Raw genomic sequence first — 18,100 nt, 5'->3', positions numbered from 1 at the left:
TTTGTGGGTCACCTACCGGGGGTATGTGTCTCGACTACACTGCATCTCTGCCCCTCCTCCGACTGTCTCCTTGTGGCTCCTTCTTTTTTGCTGTTGTTTTTCTTTGTTTAAGTTGATATATTTTAACTGTGAGTTAAATATATTTTATCCTTTAAACATAATGCCACGTAACGTTTAGTCCTGAGACAATGAAGTAAACATCTTTTGTTTGCTTTTTTGTTGTTGTTGTTTTTGGTTTTTTAACTTTCTTGGAGTACAGTTGACTTACTGTTAGCTTGTGTTAGCTTCAGGTATACAGTGAAGTAATTCTCCATTCTTTCTCCAATTCTTTTCTCATATAGGTTATCATAGAATGTTGAGTACAGTTCCGTGCTATGGTTCTTTCTTTATGTATTATTTAAACATTTCTTTTCTGTTAGTCTTTCAGTTTTTGTCATCAATAATTTCTCTGTAAATATTTGTAACTTTGATGTGCTCATGGGAGGAGGTGAGCTCTGGGTCTTTACACATCACCATCTTGGCTAGTCCACTGACATAAGTAATTTTTAAAACTGTTTTTCATGTTTCACTATTATTAAATTAATATATATTCACCATGAAAATTTTCAAAATTTTCAGAAAAACAAATATTCTCAGAAAAAAATTGCTAGACATTTCTGGAAGAAAAGTCTTCCTCCACTCTCTTGGATAAATTTTACTTAATAGTACCTACATTTGGCACTTCACTTAACTAGTAAGCATTGCTTGTGTTACTGCTCTGTTCAGACCTGGATTAAGCAGCTGCACAATATTCTCTGACTAGATGGACCATAATTTCCCACATTTATGTTACTTCCAATGTTCCACAATTGCAATGACAAAAAAATAATGCTTTAAAGAGCAGGAAGCATTTGGGGAGACAGCTTTTTCTGATTTTAAGATTCTTACTTTAGACTAAAGGCAGGATAATTCTGAAGGGGTTTGCAACTATGCCAGATTGCTTTCCCAAAGGACTGATGCTATTTCCCTTCTGTCCAGCACGACCTTGCTGCTCACAGAGACAATGTTATATCAGGGCATGGCATCACCCAGTCTCGTTCATTCATCTGCGGAGACTAAATACTGAGCCAGTGACCCTGAGATGAACCAGAGATCAGTAGGACTGTGCAGTGGAGCAGAGGAGGAAAGAGGAACACACCAATAACTAACAAAGTTAGCAGGGGATGTCAGGGTGAACGCAGTGCGATTTCTGCACAGTGAGAGAGCATCTCTGTTCAGACTGGCCCAGAAAGTGGACCTCTGGTGGGTTTGCAGGAGAGTCAAGAGATGTTGAAAAATAGTTGTTTCACTGACTGACATACCTGTATGCCTCTTTGCAGTGGCGAGTCTGGGGCAGGGAAAACAGAGGCCACCAAGCTCATCCTGCAGTTCCTGGCCACCATCAGCGGCCAGCATTCGTGGATTGAGCAGCAGGTCCTGGAAGCCAACCCTATCCTGGAAGGTAAGCAGTCACCCCCCATACCAGCCTCCTTCCCAGGCTCTGCAGGCTGGTACCTTCCTGCCAGGTAGTGCTTGTGGGGAAGAAGGACAGGGTAAGCCATAAACTTTCAGCAACTTCTCAGGATTCCCCAGGACACAAAAGACAAGGATGGGGTGGATGGTAGTGTCTCAGCTCCCATGAAGCACAAAAAAGAAAGACTGATGGCCTTATTAGCTTTCACAGGTGTGTTTTCCACACACAGGATCTTAAGCATTCCTTTAAAAAAGAATCCAAAATAAAATCAATTTGGGAAATTCTGGGAATGGATTATTGATACACAGAAGGATCCCAAATGTATTATGCTAATAAAAGTAGCCAGACCCTCTATTTTTTTCATTTACCTGTACAAGTGAGGATGTGTGCACAAAAAGATCTTTCTTTATGCAGTCACATCATCAAACAGCTCTATGGAATGCACTTCAGATCATATTGCAACCCAAATGCCATCTGGTCTAACTTCCTTATCCACACCCTGGCTTGTGCCAGCTCTTGTCACTCTCCTTGCAAGCCTGCCCTCTCTAGCCTGGTCTCTGCCCCACAGCCTGAGCAATCTTTCTCAAATGCACCCAAACTCCCTCAGGAGGGTTCCTGCTTCCCTCATTGCCCGTGGGACTAATTTCGAACTTCTTAGCTTCCTGTTCAAGGTTCTTTGCTACTTGGCCCCACCTGGGAATGGTTCCATCCATCTTCCTCTGCTTTTCTCCTGTATCCTATGGTCCAGCCGAATTTCCCTTCCTGAAAGCACACTTCATGCTATCTGACCTCCTAACCTTTGGCTGCACTTTGACTTCCTCTTAGCAAACCCTTGGCCGCCACCACTGTCTGGTATAAGCCTACCCATCCTTCAGTTCTGGACTTAGCTACCTCCTCTGAGAAACCTTCCCAGAAGGTCTCACTAAAAATAAAATTTCTATTCTCTGCTCCCATCGTCGGCATCATCCTCTGGCCCTTAGCCTTTGGAAATGCCAAGACAATCCGAAATGACAACTCAAGCCGCTTCGGGAAGTACATTGACATCTACTTCAACTCCAGTGGGGTGATCGAGGGGGCACGCATCGAGCAGTTTCTCCTGGAGAAATCCCGGGTCTGCCGGCAGGTAAGGCCTCTGACTACTACCCTGGTCCTGGGGAACCTCCCCTTGCCCTAGGATGGGAATCCGGGGACTGGGGAGGCTTCCAAGAGAGTTCCCTTCCATCACTCTCATACCTCTCTCCCTCCTCCCGGGACCCCCACAGGCCTTATCTCACTGCCATTGAGCCCTGGCCTGAGATGGGCCAGGGACCCCTAAAATTGGATAATGATGGTTCTTCCCCAATATTCAAGGAAATGATAGGATTTTTTGTTTTGAATTTTCCATCTATATAATTGTCTTCATTATTTGGTGTTTACTACTCCTCACTTCTATTAGAGTTAATTCTGAGGCCAGGTAAGTCCTCAACTGGAGGTGGGTATATCTTCAGATGTATTGGGGACCCTGTCAGAAGGACCTAGATGACACTGTCCAAAAGACCACCTGGCCAGGAAATGAGGTGGCATATGGTTTGTATTGTCACATGGGGCCTCGTACTCACAAGGGCCCACATTTGGTTTAATGCTCTGTTGTCACCATCTCGAAATTCTTAATAACTTTTAGAGAGATTCTCCATGTTTTCATTTTGCACCGTGCCCCACAGATCAAGTAGACAGTTGTAGCTGACAAAGACCCCAAAGTATGACAGCCATATCAGCAGAGTTAACACAGCTTTGTTGGGGGTAGGATACTCCACTCAGGTAATGGTATAACCCCTAACATGTGTGAGTGTGCATAAGCATGCATGCACATACACACATGAAGTTTCAGAATGGGGACATGCCACTGAAGGGGCTGGAGATGTGTATGAGACCAGGCAGACACCTGGACACTGTGGTGAGCTGAAGGAGGAAGCTCACCTTTAGTGACCCCTACCTGCTGCCAGGTGTTTCCCCTGTGTTATCTCATTAGATCTTCACAACAACCAAGAGAAACAGGTCTCTTTGTCCCCATTGTATAGATGAGGAAACCGAGTCCAGGGTAACTTATCTAGGTCCCAGAACTAGTAGAAGGTAGAATCTCTCAGACTCCAAAGTGCTCTCTCCAGAAGTTTATAGTTCTTCACATAGTGGTTGGTGAATTCACAGAATTTGGTCCTCATAGAGACATCCCAGAATGAACAGGAGACTTCTAAAGCAGATCAGAGACAAGTCCTGTCCATGATAAGATTAAAAATTTTGCGGTGGTGGGGGGGCGGGGGGAACTTCCCTTGTGGTCCAAAGGTTGGGACTTCATCTTCCAATACGTGGCATGCAGGTTTGATCCCTGGTCAGAGATCTCACATGCCTTGGGGCCAGAAAACGTATAACAGAAGCAATATCGTAACAAATTCAATACTTTTAAAACGGTTCATGTCAAAAAAAATTTTTTGGCGTGTAAGTGGGATCGCAGAGGCGGACACGACTGAATGGAGCATGCATGCACGCACTCTCAGTAAATGTACTAGTGATGTGTAGAAAGGACACCCAATGGTTCTGAGGGAGAAGAGGAGGTCGTCGGAGGAGTGGGAAGGTGGGGGAAGAGAAACTCCCCCTTTAACACTCTGTACTTGGAACTGCCTGAATTTCACAACAGAGATGTGCTCATAAATAATGTTTAAAAATGCAGAAGACCCAGCTAGGTAAACCTGTGTAAGTCAGGTCCCTGGGGTTCACGAGGTGATAGGAAGGCTTCCTCGTCGTTGTTGCTCAGTTGCTAAGTCATGTCTGACTCTTTCGCGACCCCACTAGGCTCCTCTGTCCATGGGATTTCCCCGGCAAGAATACTAAGTGGGTTGCCATTTCCTTCTCCGGGGGCTCTTCCTGGAGGATTAAACGTGTGTCTCCCACATCTCTTGCATTAGCAGATAGATTCCTTGCCACTGAGCCACCAGTGAAGGCTTTACCTAGACTGTAGAGTCGGGAATTCTGAGTCAGAGAGCCTGGATCTGAATCCTGACACCTTGCTTTGCCTGTGACTCTGGACTGCGGGGGGCAGTCAGGCTACAGGAAAGTGCCAGGGAGTGACATTCTAGCCTTGGATGAGGACAGTGACCAGGCATGCTCATCCCTTGGGTCAATGCCAGAGCCCTGCTGGCTGGGGAGGAAGGAAACTGGGACAGGGCTGGGGCCGGGAGACAGTTCTGAGGACCCACAGCCTCAGGGAAGCTGCTTACAAGCTCCTGGAACTCCCTCCCTGCCAGGCCGAGGAGGAGCGGAACTACCACATCTTCTACTGCCTGCTCATGGGGATGAGCGCCGAGGAGAAGAAGCTGCTGTGCCTGGGGACGCCCTCGGAGTACCACTACCTCACCATGGTGAGGCTGTCTGCCCCCTCCCCGGCCCTCCTCCCCTGTCCCCTCCTGCCCCACCCCTCCTCCCCTTCCCACCTCTCCCTGCCCTGCCTCTTACAATGAGGAAGAAGTAAGAAGGGCCAGTTCTTGCTCAACGTTGGTTTACAGCCTCATGAAAGCCCAGACTCTGGGTAGGCCCCTGGGCGGGGACAGGGGGCTCCCTTTTTCCCTCCTCCACTCCACCCTTCTGTGTTTGGCATCCACTTTACAACCATCAGAGGATTACTCTTGACCATCAGAGTCCTACCCTTGTCCATGTGCTTCCTTGTTTTCCACAGAGCCTGTAGTCCTGCCACACAAGCCTCACCTTCCTTTGGTCCTAATGGACAGAAGGCTCCTGGCCACCCCGTAGCTCCCCCTCATTTCATCCCGGTCACCGTCCTCCTAGGTACCCGGAGAACTTGAACTCCAGGAGAGCAGAGGCCTTGCTCAGTTGTGTCCCCACGCCTGGAACATTGCCAGACAATCAGTCTCACAAGTGGGGCTTGTGTTGTTGACAAGAGAATGAATGAGATCCAGCTCTTGACACTCTCTCCTGCCTAACCCCTGTCTCCCCTGTCTCTGCCTGAGGCCTTCATCATCTCTTGCCTAAACCAGGGTGCTACTTTCCTACTGGGTGCCCCTTCTCCGCAGACTTGACCCCCAATCTATCATCCACCCCACAGATCTCCCATACAGGGTGCCTGACAGACCGTATTCCTGATCACCGCTTTTTGGAAGTTCCTTGTGGCTCTTTGGCAAGGTTTCCAAGTCCCTCCAGATCCCACCGTCTGCCAGCCTCTCCTCCTCCACATGAGCCCAGCTTCTTTGCAACCTTCTTGCCTCCCATCTCACAGCCTAGCTCAAGCTCTTATCTGCCAAAACCCTCTCTCCCTGTGCTGCCATAAAGCTCAACCTGTGGAACCAGCTCAGGTGCCTCCTCCAGGAAGCCTTTCCCCAGTTCCCAGGAGGGCTGGCTAAGCCCCCTTTTGTCTCAGCGTCTGCAAAAGCCTATGACATAATCTTTCTGCCTCTTCTCCTGGATGCAACAGCATGCAGAGCAGGGCCAGCTCTCTCCATTAATGAATTCCCAGTAAGTACCCCAGTAGGTACACACAGTGAGCCTTAGAAAGTGTTTGTTAAAGGAATTAACCCATGATATTCCCCCAAGAGACTGAGGCAGGCATTACCCTGGATGGCTGACAAATAAGAGGCTCAGAGAAACTGAATAACTTAGCTATGGCCGCACAGCTATCAAGCTACCATAGAATTCTGGGTCTATATCACCATAATTCTGCCTTTGGAAATACCTTTGTGTATTTTATGAGCTTGGTCCTCCAGGTGGTCCCATGGGACCCACCCAGAGCCAATGACCAGGGGCCACTTACCAGGGGCCTTTGGCTGAGTCCCTAATACATCCCTGCCTTGCTGGCCCTACAATGGAGAAGGCCCCCAAAAGCTGATGTGTTCAATCTTTCAGGGGAACTGTACTTCCTGTGAGGGGCGCAATGATGCCAAGGACTATGCCCATGTCCGCTCGGCCATGAAGATCCTCATGTTCTCTGACTCTGAAAACTGGGACCTCAGCAAGCTGCTGGCCACTATTCTCCACCTGGGCAATGTGGAGTTCATGGGTAATGCTGTTTCCATCCAAAGTACACCCCTGAGGAGGAAGAATGGAGACTAGAGGAGGAAGAAATCCCTGTGGGTTCTCATCCAAAGGGCCCATCAGAGTCACAATGTGTTGGAAAAGTACATTAGGAATTTTAGCTGTAATTTTAGAGGTCTTGTGGAGTTAGGGCAGAAGATGCCAAAGCTTAGGGCCCTCCAAAGGTGAAGACATTGATCAATCATCCCAAACTTTTGGCTGGAAACCCAAAGGGTAAGCAAAGCCGTGCATGAACGTTGAGTAAGCAAAGCCGTGCATGAACCCGCCAGCCATTTCTAAGCGTCCAGTTGGTCTGGAGACTCAAGTGCCCTGGCCTGTTTTGTTACTGCCCCAAGTGCCTGACAGAAATTACTGACAATCCTCTCTGGAAGAAAGCAACAGCAACACAGAAAGACAAAAAGATGGAAAATATAAAAGAGAAAATAGGAGACCTAGAAGATACAGTGAGAAGATATAGTATACATTTAATTAGAGTTCTAAAGGGAAAGAGAAAGTGTGTGTGCAGTGGGGAAAGACAAAAAAGATAGAAAACAGGAACTTCCCTAGTGGTCCAGTGGCTAAGACTCCCTGTTACCAATCCAGGGTGTCCGGGTTCGATCCTGGGTCAGAGAACTAGATCTCACATGCTGCAACTAAGAGTTCACATGCCACAACCAAAGGACCCGAATGCCGTAACAAAGACCCAACGCAGCCAAATAATAAATAAGTAAATATTTTTTAAAAGATGGAAAATATAAAAGACAGAGTTGAGACTTCAAAGATAGATTGAGAAGATGTAGAATACGTTTAATTAGAGTTCTAAAGGAAAAGAGAGGGTTGGGACTTAAACAACACTTGAAGGCATTATGACTGGCTCTAGATCTAATGAAAGACACCAACTCACACAGCAGTGGAAAAAAAGACAGATTTTTCAATAAACTGTTCCAGGGCGATTGGGTATTCATGTAGAAAACATGAACCACTATCTCAGATCATATAAGGAAATCTACTCCAGCAAGCTGTAGCCGGGTGACCAAACCGGGCACTTGTGCCGGCAAAAAGTGGGTGCTGATAAGCAGAGGGCTTCGGGACATGGAATACTATCAAATGTGATGTTGAGGAATGAAACCAGGCAAAAGAAGGCAGAGAGCTCACACACAAAATCTAAACACATAAAATTAAATGCTACAGGGCTTCGCTGGGGGCTCAGTGGTAAAGAATCTGCCTGCCAAAGCAGGAGACTCACGTTCAATCCCCGATCTGGGAAGATCCCACATGCTGTGGAGCAACTAAGCTACAACTATAGAGCTTGTGCCCAAAGCCCAGGAAGAGCAGCAGCAGAAGCCCACACACTGCAGCTGGAGAGTAGCCTCCACTCTCTGCAATTAGGGAAAAGCCAGTGCAGCAACCAAGACCCGGCACAACAAAAAAGAGATAAATAAATGTTTTTTAATTAAATGCTACAGAGGAATGCAGTTATTTAGATAACACATAAGTAAACAGGTAAGATTAAATGCAGTTTAGTGATTAAATCAGTGAGGGACAGGGAGGCCTGGCATGCTGTAGTCCATGGAGTCACAAAGAGTCAGACTTGACTGAGCGACTGAACAGTAACAGGGATCAAGATCTAGGTAGTAAAAAGATAAGGAAAAACCAAGGAAGTGGTTTCTGTGGTGGTCAGGAGAATATTGCCTTCAGTGGAGGAGCTGGTCTGAGCAAGAAAGGTCCCAGGTGTTTGTGAAGCTCTGGGTTTGGCTTAAGTGGTTGCTTCACAATGCTGACATAATAATTATCCGTTATAACATACCTTTGGGTTTTATGTATTTCTTATCCATACGCTTTAGTTTACAATTTTTAAGTCTAAAGAAGAAAAAAAAAAAATGACAGAAACAGCTTTCTTTCCTCCCTGCAGCTCAGCGGCCCTAAAGGGAGGGACTCAAAGGGGAAGGATTGAACCAGTAGGTGGGTCAGGAGACCTGCTGAGCTGGGCCCTGCTTCATCCTTTGCTGAATGAATGAACACACCTAGGTTTCTAAGGACAGCAGAGCGGATGGAATGAGACCAATGGGTCATCCTCTCCCTTGATAGACCCCACCCGCCCCACCAGCACCAGACTTCTCCCTCCAACAGCTTCAAACTCCCCTTTGAGTCAGGATCTCAATCTGGGCAGAGGGGGACATACCCTATGAACAGTGGTTAGAATCAAAATGTTGATAGTCCCCAGAGAGGTCACGACTCTCAGAGGGGGCCTGGGAGATGCAGTGCCCCTCACCCAGGGATGGTTGTCTCTGAGGCATGCGTCTGGGACAGCCTCCCTGGGGCCTCTGTCCCATCCCTTCAGGCCACTTTGCCTCTCAGGGTCATTGCTTCTCTCTGCAGCTGCGATCTTTGAGAACCTGGACTCCTCTGACGTGATGGAGACCCCTGCCTTTCCCACTGTGATGAAGTTACTGGAGGTAACTGCTCTTCTGTCCGCCAGCCTCCTTTTTTTTGTGAGCAGCCCCAGGGCCTGGGCTGAGAGCCCTTCCCAGTCTCCAGTTCCTGCCTCCCAGGCTCTCACTCACCCTCTCCCCTCCAACTCCCCTGCGGAGCACTGCAGGCCCTAGGGGTGGGAATCAGGCCCATGGAGTTAATCATTAACTAAGTCCCGGAAATGTTCAGTTTGACTTGAACATGTGTTTCTTGCCCTTTCCCCGACCTTCTTGCTCTTCCACGGCCTTTACTCAACTTTCTACCCCACCCATTCCCCAGGTTGTCCCCATTCAGCCAATCTGAGGCCTTTACAGCCAAACATCCTTGCCCCATATCCTGGTCCCCAGGGCTTCTCCATGAGTTGTGCTCTTCTGGGCTGATGGAATGTACTCAGACCACTCACCCTGTGTGTTATTTTTGCTGTTGTTATTTTTTGGCTTTGCCACACTGCTGGCCCTGTAGGCAGTTAGGCTGTGACCACTGATACTTGTACTTTCTATATAACTTGCAATGCAGGAAGCTCAGTTTCCATCCCTGGGTCAGGAAGATCCCCTGGAGATGGAAATGGCAACTTACTCCAGTATTCTTGCCTAGAGAATTCCATGGGCAGAAGAGCCTGGTGGGCTATAGTCCATGGGGTTTCAAAGAGTTAGATGACTGAGTGACTGACACTTTCGCTCTCACACAGCATGTGGGATCTTAGTTCTCCAGTGAGGGATGGAACCTGTGTCCCTTGCATTGCAAGCATGGAGTCTTAACTGCTGGACCACCAGGAAGTTTCCCCTGCACATTATTAAAGAGATCAAATAGAGCCTTGACTTGGAGGACAAGTGATGGGGCTTTGTAATCACACCCCACTAACAGATTCAGTGGGAAATTAATAGAATCAGAAGGGGAAAAAAGCCATCACAATAGGTAGGTACATTTTCCTGCTAATGTTTTTCATGTGGTTGCAGGGTTCTTAGAAACCTTGGGGGTTTGCCAGCCAAGTCTTCTTTGCATGTGGGAGGGACTTCATCCAGACTCTTGTTCATTTGGGCCTCCAGACTCCAGGCAGGAGTGACTTCGGTTGTGGTGTATTCAGATGTCAGTGGCCAGGCCTCAGAACCCTCCATGCCCACTGTTTTCCAGGGTCCACCCGATGATGGGCCCAGTACCAGGAGGCCAGCACAAGACTGGTCAACCAAGCAGCCAGCATCCTCAGGGCCCACCCAGCTGGTGCATCCTTCCCTGACACTGATATCCCAGTGCTCGGACTGACTCTGGACCAGTCCTGCCCAGCATCCTGACTCTGGTCCTAGTCACAGGCATCTCCCATCCTCAGGCTTTGGGCATGGGATGTTTGGTCATGAGAGAGCATGTTGGCACCAGGCCCTGCTCTATCAGCTGTGATGCCAGCCCCTACCTGCCTTCCAGGTGAAGGACCAGGCCCTCCGAGACTGTCTGATCAAGCACTCCATCACCATCCGCGGGGAGTTTGTCACCAGGCCCCTGAACATCACTCAGGCTGCAGACCGGAGGGACGCCTTTGTCAAGGTGCAGAGTTGTGGGAGAAGGGGCCTACATGTCTATGTGTTGAGTGTAGCTCCTTGCCTGGTGAGTGGACAGCAGGAAAGGGCAGAGAGCTGGGCAAGTCCTGACTCTGCCAGTCCCCTGTCTGGTGACCGTGGGCTGCCCAGACTCTCCAGGGTGGTTTCTTGCCTTAAAGTAAGAGTGATCTCCCTCAGTAGGTCCAGTGCCTGTGGCCTTCCCAGATAAACTTGGAGAAAGCAGCAGCCTTCCTCTCATGCATCAAAGCCTGTGGGTTCTACCCCATGTCTCTACAGGGCATCTATGGGCATCTCTTCCTGTGGATTGTCAAGAAGATCAATGCTGCAATTTTCACCCCACCTGCCCAGAACCCCCAAAATGTGCAAAGGACAATCGGCCTCTTGGACATATTTGGTTTTGAAAACTTCCAGAAAAATAGGTATGGAGGTCCCTGCACCTGCTTTCAGAAAACTGAGAGATGAGCTAAGTCCTCCCTGAGCCAACTGGAGGGCAGCCATTCCTCTCCAGACTGGCTGGGAGCAGGGCCTCAACTCCGCTCACAGACACCGGGGTGGGTGCCTCAGCAAGACTGTGCCCTTCCTCAGTGAGGCAGTCCACGCACATCCCCTGGCATCCACAAGCTGTCTAGGAAAGGCCATGTAGCTAACAGCATCATGAGAGTCAGGCTGACACTCCAGCATTCATCACCCGTCTCCAGCTATCCACTCTTCTCACAAACTAGAATGAACTATCACGTGTGGTTAAGGTGAAAGTGGAAATCAATAACACTAATGTGACCGCATCCTTAGGTGGGCTATCATAGTAGGTGATGCGGAAGGCAGGGGCTTTGTGGCCCATCCCCAATTTTTCAGTCTAACAAGGGTAAGGTGAGGCAGGACACTTCTGACCCAGTGTCCCAGCCTGGAGGCTGAAGAGCTGGAGAAATGAAGCAGGTCAGAAAAGTAATTCCCAGCTAAGACTGCAATGAAGACTGGGGTGGAAGTAGACAGAGGCAGCAAGGGGAGCCAGGCCCTGGAGCTAGATGAGGACAGGGGAAGTATCATCAAAGGGCCAGATGAGGAAAAAGGACGGGGGACAAGCAAGCAAGAAGTATCCTACATGTGCAACCTCGCTTACCAACGTGACCCTGGTTCATTTAAAGCCCTGGGTGAGACAGAGCCTAAGTCTAGTTCTACTACCAAATGGAATTCAGGTCTGCTCACCCAAAGCACAACAAAGCCAGTCTACTGACACCAGGTTGTGGTGAAGTAAAGCATAGCACTTATTGCAGGGCCAAGAAGAACAGGCAGCTCAAAATCCAAATTCCTTGATGGCTTTCAAGTAAAGTTTTTTAAAGGCAATTTTAGGGGTGAGAGTCACAGGGTACATGATCAGCTTGTGGACTTTCTTCTCATTGGTTGGTGGTAAGGTAATGGGGTGATGTTTAGGGAATCTTAATCATCAGCGTTCTGGTTCCAACCAATCTGGGGTCTACATGCTTGTGACCAGCATGTGGTCACCATACTCCACGTGGACAGGGGCCTTAGTTTCTGCAAAACAACTCAAAAAGATCCATTAAGTCATATGCACATCTCTTGAGGAAGGACTAGGACTCTGTTTTATCACTGCACTACTGTTTCTTGACTGCATTGCTTCACTTCCCTAATTGGTCTTGAGTCTGCTCTTAGAACTCAGAGAGGTCATAGGAGACTAAAGCCTTTTGCTACAAATGGGGGACAAGGAGGGAGTTTTGTATCTAGGAGGGCCCCACAGGGTTCTACTTGGTTTCAGTCCCAAGTGGAGGTCTCTGGGCACTGTCAGAGGTGCCAAGGGGCTGTCCTGACCTTGCCATGCCCCTGCCCAAGGTCCTATCACCAACTGAAGGCTGAGAAGGCCCCTTGGTCAAGATGCAAGCCATTCTGAGTGCAAGCACATTGGGATTGCAGGCTCCTAGGACCAGGTCACAGTGGGCAGGTGGGATGGGGCAGGGCTGGGAGAACCCAGCCCAACATGGTGGAAGCTCTAAGGAACAGTAAAGTAAAAAATGATTCCCATCATTGGTTTCTGGCCCTGAGAGGGGCAGCTGAGCAGACCGAGCATATCTTTGGCCACTGTGGAGGTGGATGAGTAGTTTATTTTGGGGGATCTGTCCATTTATTCAGGGACACTCTCCCAGCCCCCCACCCCCTGTGAAGGAGCCACAAGCTGGGTTTGTGGCAGGGCTGCAGTCTGGGGCCCACCTGAAGGAGCAGGGCCATGTCACTCAGCACCCAGTCACTCACCCAACCTGCCTTTTGCAAGGGTGCACCGAGTACTCTTGTCAACTGAAAAAAAGTTCATGACCTAAAAGTTGAGACTTATGTTTTATTCAGCATACATTCCTAGAACTTCAAGCCCAGGGGACAGCATCTCAAATAATTCTGAGAAAAATGCTCCGAGGAGGCGAGGGTGGAGCCAGGATATATAGGAGTTTTTTGCAACAAAGGGAAGGTAGAACGTCAACAAATTATTGTTAATAAAAGAAAACTAGATATCTCAAGTTAAGGTATTTCGCACTTTTCTGTGTATGGAAAGATGCAAGAGTCTGCAATGATTTCAGTGAAATCATTCCTTTGACATGAATCTCAGATATCTGGGGCCAGCATTCTGTGTGTTCACATCCTGAGTTTCTTCAAGCTGTGAGTGGCTGCAATCTGATGGGGCTTCCCCAATGGCTCAGCAGTAAAGAATCCACCTGCATGCAGGAGACGTGGGTTCGATTCCTGGGTCAGGAAGATCCCCTAGAGGAGGAAATGGCAGCCCACTCCAGTATTCTTGTCTGGAAAATCCCATGGACAGAGGAGCCTGGCAGGCTACAGGCCAAAGGATCTCAAAGAGCTGGGCGTGACTGAGTGACTGAGCACACAGGCAGTCTGACGACTGCTAGTGGGCCAGTATTCCTGGTCTCCGTCCTGAGTTACCTCAGGGCTCATTGCAGGGGTGGCTGCAATCGCTGACGGCTACAACATCCCTCCACACTGTCCAGGCAGTGGGTTAGCAGACCTGAACAATCAGCCTGAGGTGCCATAAGGTTTTGCATAAATGGGAAACCCATCCTGAGGAAGAAATGCCCAAGTGAGACCCAAAGGATAAACCGAAAGAGCAGGTCAGAGAAAGGAGGGTCTCCATGTGTGAAGACTTAGAATGAGAGAAGGGCAGGGTGCCCTGTTGGAGAAGGAGGTGGCAACTCACTCCAGTATTCTAGCCTGGAGAATTTCATGGACTAGAGGAGCCTAGCAGGCTACAGTCCATGGGGTCGCAAAGAGTCAGACACGGCTGAGCGACTATCACTCACAGAGTTCCCTGTGTCCATTCCCTGGCAGTGTTGGGCAGGCTTTCTACTGCATCACTGTCTTTCTGGATCCTGAAGATAATGGGAGCTCAGGTCCACAAGGATTCAAAGCAGGGGGAGAGCTGGCTGGGGGTGGCGATCCGAAAGCTCTGTCTAGTGGCCATGGAGAGTGGTTGGAGGGGTGAGGCTGGAGGCAGACAGAGCCACGAGGCGGTTGTTACTGTGCTCCAGGTAGGAAAGAAGGGTGACCTGGATTAAAGGAGCAGCAGTGGGAGTGAAAAGAAGTAAACAGGTCAGGTGCTGTGTTGGAGAGAACGTAGACTGGACTTTGGCAACTGATTGGAATTGGGGAGGAGGGAGAGGTGTCAGCTATGATGGCCTGGTTTCTGACCTGAGCCAGGGGTGATGAGTGGAGGGGTCATTTCTGGAGGTGAAATGGAGCCTAGGAGGAAGAGCAAGTGGGAGGATTGGGGGAGTGTGTCTGATTGATGCAAAGGAGCCCAGCCATCAATGACGGGTCTCCAGAAGCTCGTCTTACTACCAAAGCCGCTTGCCCACGGGGCAGGGTAGCTACTGGACCCTTGGTCCCCCAGAGATTGTCTCCATGTCAAGGCAGCCTAACTTGGCAGAGGATCCTGCTGGGGACCCTATGGAGTCAAAGTCGGGGCTTGATGCTAAGTGGAGCCTCCTCATTTCTCTGAATCTGTTTGCTGTGGGATGGAGGAGGGGAGGGAGGCAGAGGCAGAGGAAGAGGGAGACTGTCTGTCGGCATGTACGGTGTTTGGGGGTGTGCTCTGTGGGTGCACATGTGTGGGGCTGTGTGCCAGGGGCTGGCTGCAGGGACAACCACGCCAACCTTGCCCCCTGCAGCTTCGAGCAGCTCTGCATCAACCTGGCCAACGAGCACCTGCAGCAGCTCTTTGTGCAGCACGTGTTCATGGTGGAGCAGGAGGAGTACCGCACAGAGAGCATCGCCTGGGACTACATCCACTACACCGACAACCGGCCGACCCTGGACCTGCTGGCCCTCAAGCCCATGAGCGTCATCTCCCTCCTGGATGAAGAGAGCCGCTTCCCACAGGTGTGCCCCTGGGCCCGCCACCCCTCAGGGGGAGACCCCATGCCTGGGAAACTCCACGGCTGCTGAAACCTCTGCCTGGGGGTTAACAGAGTAGCCCCAGCCTTTCAGCCTTCCTCTCCTTCAAGGCTCGCCTCCTGAGTCCACCCTCACTTCTACTCCTCAGCATAGATTATTTAGATTCAAGAACACACCCCCAAAGAGGGTTGGTTGAGCCTTGTGGGCCAAGGGCTGCACGGAGTGCAGGACAAGGCAACCCTTTCCTTCTTGCTTTGGGGGACTCTGCATGTCTCTGGGGAGATGGACTCTCACACGTAGTCAGTAAGAGCTCTGATCCAGAGAAGGGAGATGCTCTGCTCCCTGGGAAGGCTACAGCCAGCGAGCTGGCATTCTCTTTTCCTGCCTTGGCCCGCACTCAGGCAACAAGCCCCTGCCCCCGACACATCTGCTTGCTGTCTGTAGAAAGGCTCTCAGTCATTCTGAACCCAGTTGCTTTGCCCTTTGAGAGAGCCCCTGAGGCCTGGGGGTGTACCCAGTGGCTGGGCTCTGGGTCCTCGGCCCATAAGGCATCCATTCTTCCAGGGGACAGATACCACCTTGCTGCAAAAACTGAAGAGTGTCCACGCTAACAACAAGGGCTTCCTACAGCCCAAGAACATCCACGATGCCCAGTTTGGCATCGCCCACTTTGCTGGCGAGGTGCACTATCATGTAGAAGGTAGGTGAAGCTCCTCTCCACAGTCCCTTCCTTCCAAATCTGGAGCGCCCCAGGGAGGCCATGGAAAGAAGGCTAGGTCATTTTGCAGAGCCAGCAATGGGACAGAGGGAATGGAATGGACCAGGCATGTATGTTTGTGTTTTATTTTGTTGGTAATAGTTCTACTGAGAGATAACTCACATACCATAGAATTCACTCATTTGAAGTCTACAACTCAATGGTTTTTTAGTATATTCATAGAATTATGCAGCTGTTGCCACAATTTTAGAACATTTACATCACCCCTCAAAAGAAATCCCCATTAGGGGCTTCCCTGGCAGTCCAAAGGTTAAGACTCTATTCTTCTAATGCAGGGGCTTGCATTCAGAAAAACAAAAGGAACTCCTATTAGCAGTCATTCCTCATTGCTCCCCAATTCTCCCCAACCCCAGCAACTACTAACTTCTGTCTCTATGGACTTGCCTGCTCTGGACATTTCACATAAATGGAATCATATGCCGTGTGGCCTTTGTGACTGGCTTCTCTCACCTGACATAGTGTTTTCAATGTGCATTCACACTGCAGCATGTTTCTGAGCTTGTTTCTGCATACTGCAGGACCACCTTCCACAGCACAGATATGCCACTGTTTGTTTATCCCTTCATCAACTGATGGATACTTTTAGCCATTATGAGTAATGCTGCTATTAACACTCATGTACAAGTTCTTATGTGGACATATGTTTTCACTTCTTTTGGACACATACCTAAGAGAGGAATTGCTGGGTCATATGGTATTTCTATTTAACTTTTGGGATAAGCACCAAACTGTTTTTCAAAGTGGTTGCACCATTTTACGTTCCCATTAGCAATGTAAGAAGTTGCCAATTCCTACAGCTCCTTACCAACACATGTTAATTGTTTTCTTTTTTTTTTATTGTAATTACCTTATCAGATACAGAATTTGCAAGTATTTTCTCCTATTCTGTGGGATATCTTTTCGCTCTCTTGGTAGTGAAAGTGTATATGCTGAGAGAAGGCTGGGCATGTTTTTAAAGACTTTATTTGTCTGTTGACTGTGCTGGGTCTTCACTGCTGCACGTGGGCTTTCTCTGGCTGTGGCAAGCAGGGGGTCCTCTCTCCTTGGGGCGTGGTGCGAGGGCGTCTCAGTGTGGGGGCTTCTCTTGTTGCAGAGCTCAGGCTTTAGGGTGCAAGGGCTTCAGTGGTTGCAGCACGCAGGCTCAGCGGCTGTGGCCTGTGGACCCTAGAGCCCACAAGCCCCGGTAGTTGTGGCGCGTGGGTTTAATTGCTGCATAGCATGTGGGATCTCTCTGGACCAGGGATATAACTCATGTCTCCTGCATTGACAGGTGGATTCTTAACCACTTGGCCACCAGGGAAGTCCCAAGCATAGTTTTGATTGGAGAAATAAGAGGCTGAGGCGGTCAAGCTGCCGGTGTGCTTAGGAAAATGGGAGAGGTGGCCAGTGTGTGCTGCGATCGGGAAAATGAGGTGGAAAGCCATAGGTCACTCTGTGTGGCTTGTAAGGAGAACTGAGGAGCTACTGTGGTCTAACTGGGAACTTGGAGTCAGGGATGCTCCAAGTACACTTCAGGTGGAGGGACAAGGCAGTGGGAGTGGCTGCTGTTTTCACACGGATGAAGGCAGGTGTCCGAGATCAGGGGATTATTTCTGTTGGAGAAATGAGTGGGTAAGGGGGCTCCTTTATAACTCCCACCAGATCCTGGCTCTGGGGCTTTTCCAAAAGCTGGGAGACCAGAGCTAGTGGGACTTCAGAATTCCAGAACACAAAGACACTGAGCACATCAACCTCCATGGGCTACTCAAGGCCAAGTTCTAGTTTTTGAAGTGATCTGAAACTTCCATGTATGCTAAGATTAAGGTAGTTTCTTTAGGCTTTTGGAGTACAAAATTCTGTGAATGCTCCTTAAAACTGAGCCTGCTGGGTTTTTTTCAGTGCCCTACTATCTTCATGACTTAAGTCCTATTACTCTGTCTTTTGGCGGGGATGGGGTGGGGGGAAGTTTGAGCCCAGGTGTGCCTCAATCATCCCCCCAAAAGCACCTGGGGCAGGGAGGCTCTGTCTAAGCCTGGAAGGGCGCAAGGTAACATCACGTGCCTGCTCGCCCCATCTGCAGAAGGCAGTCTTCCAGCACAGGGCTGGGAGAGGGGCTTATGTGCCAGCCTACTCTTCAGGTGGCCCTGGAGCCTGGCAAAGCAAGCTTGCTCTCACCACTCTCAGCGTGGTGAGGGCGGCTCGGTTCGATCTCTTGGCCCAGTCTTCTCCTCTGACAGCACCTGCCGGCAGAGAGGGAATCAAGCTTCCTTCTTCCACCATTGACATGGCCTTCCCAGACCCCACACGAGGCTGTGCAGGCATGCACAGAGCACCCCACTAAAATGGGGTGACTTAAAGGGAGAAGAC

At 49.5% G+C, this 18,100-nt stretch overlaps 1 protein-coding gene across 2 annotated transcripts in view; it reads left to right on the top strand.

The window, feature by feature from the left end:
- MYO7B (myosin VIIB) overlaps positions 1–18,100 on the top strand; it is a 111,741-nt gene that overhangs the window by 48,211 nt on the left and 45,430 nt on the right. For both annotated transcript variants that reach the window (XM_043893997.1, XM_043893996.1), the window contains 9 exons: positions 1,359–1,480; positions 2,473–2,615; positions 4,771–4,884; positions 6,380–6,533; positions 8,927–9,003; positions 10,436–10,555; positions 10,846–10,988; positions 14,751–14,961; positions 15,541–15,676. In XM_043893997.1, the coding sequence (XP_043749932.1) occupies positions 1,359–1,480; positions 2,473–2,615; positions 4,771–4,884; positions 6,380–6,533; positions 8,927–9,003; positions 10,436–10,555; positions 10,846–10,988; positions 14,751–14,961; positions 15,541–15,676 (1,220 nt within the window). The remainder of the gene's footprint in view (positions 1–1,358; positions 1,481–2,472; positions 2,616–4,770; positions 4,885–6,379; positions 6,534–8,926; positions 9,004–10,435; positions 10,556–10,845; positions 10,989–14,750; positions 14,962–15,540; positions 15,677–18,100) is intronic.

The sequence above is a fragment of the Cervus elaphus genome, chromosome 33 (assembly GCF_910594005.1).
Source record: "Cervus elaphus chromosome 33, mCerEla1.1, whole genome shotgun sequence".
Lineage (NCBI taxonomy): Eukaryota > Metazoa > Chordata > Mammalia > Artiodactyla > Cervidae > Cervus > Cervus elaphus.
The sequence above is the reverse complement of the archived record's forward strand: the minus strand, read 5'-3'. Positions and strand labels throughout refer to the sequence as shown.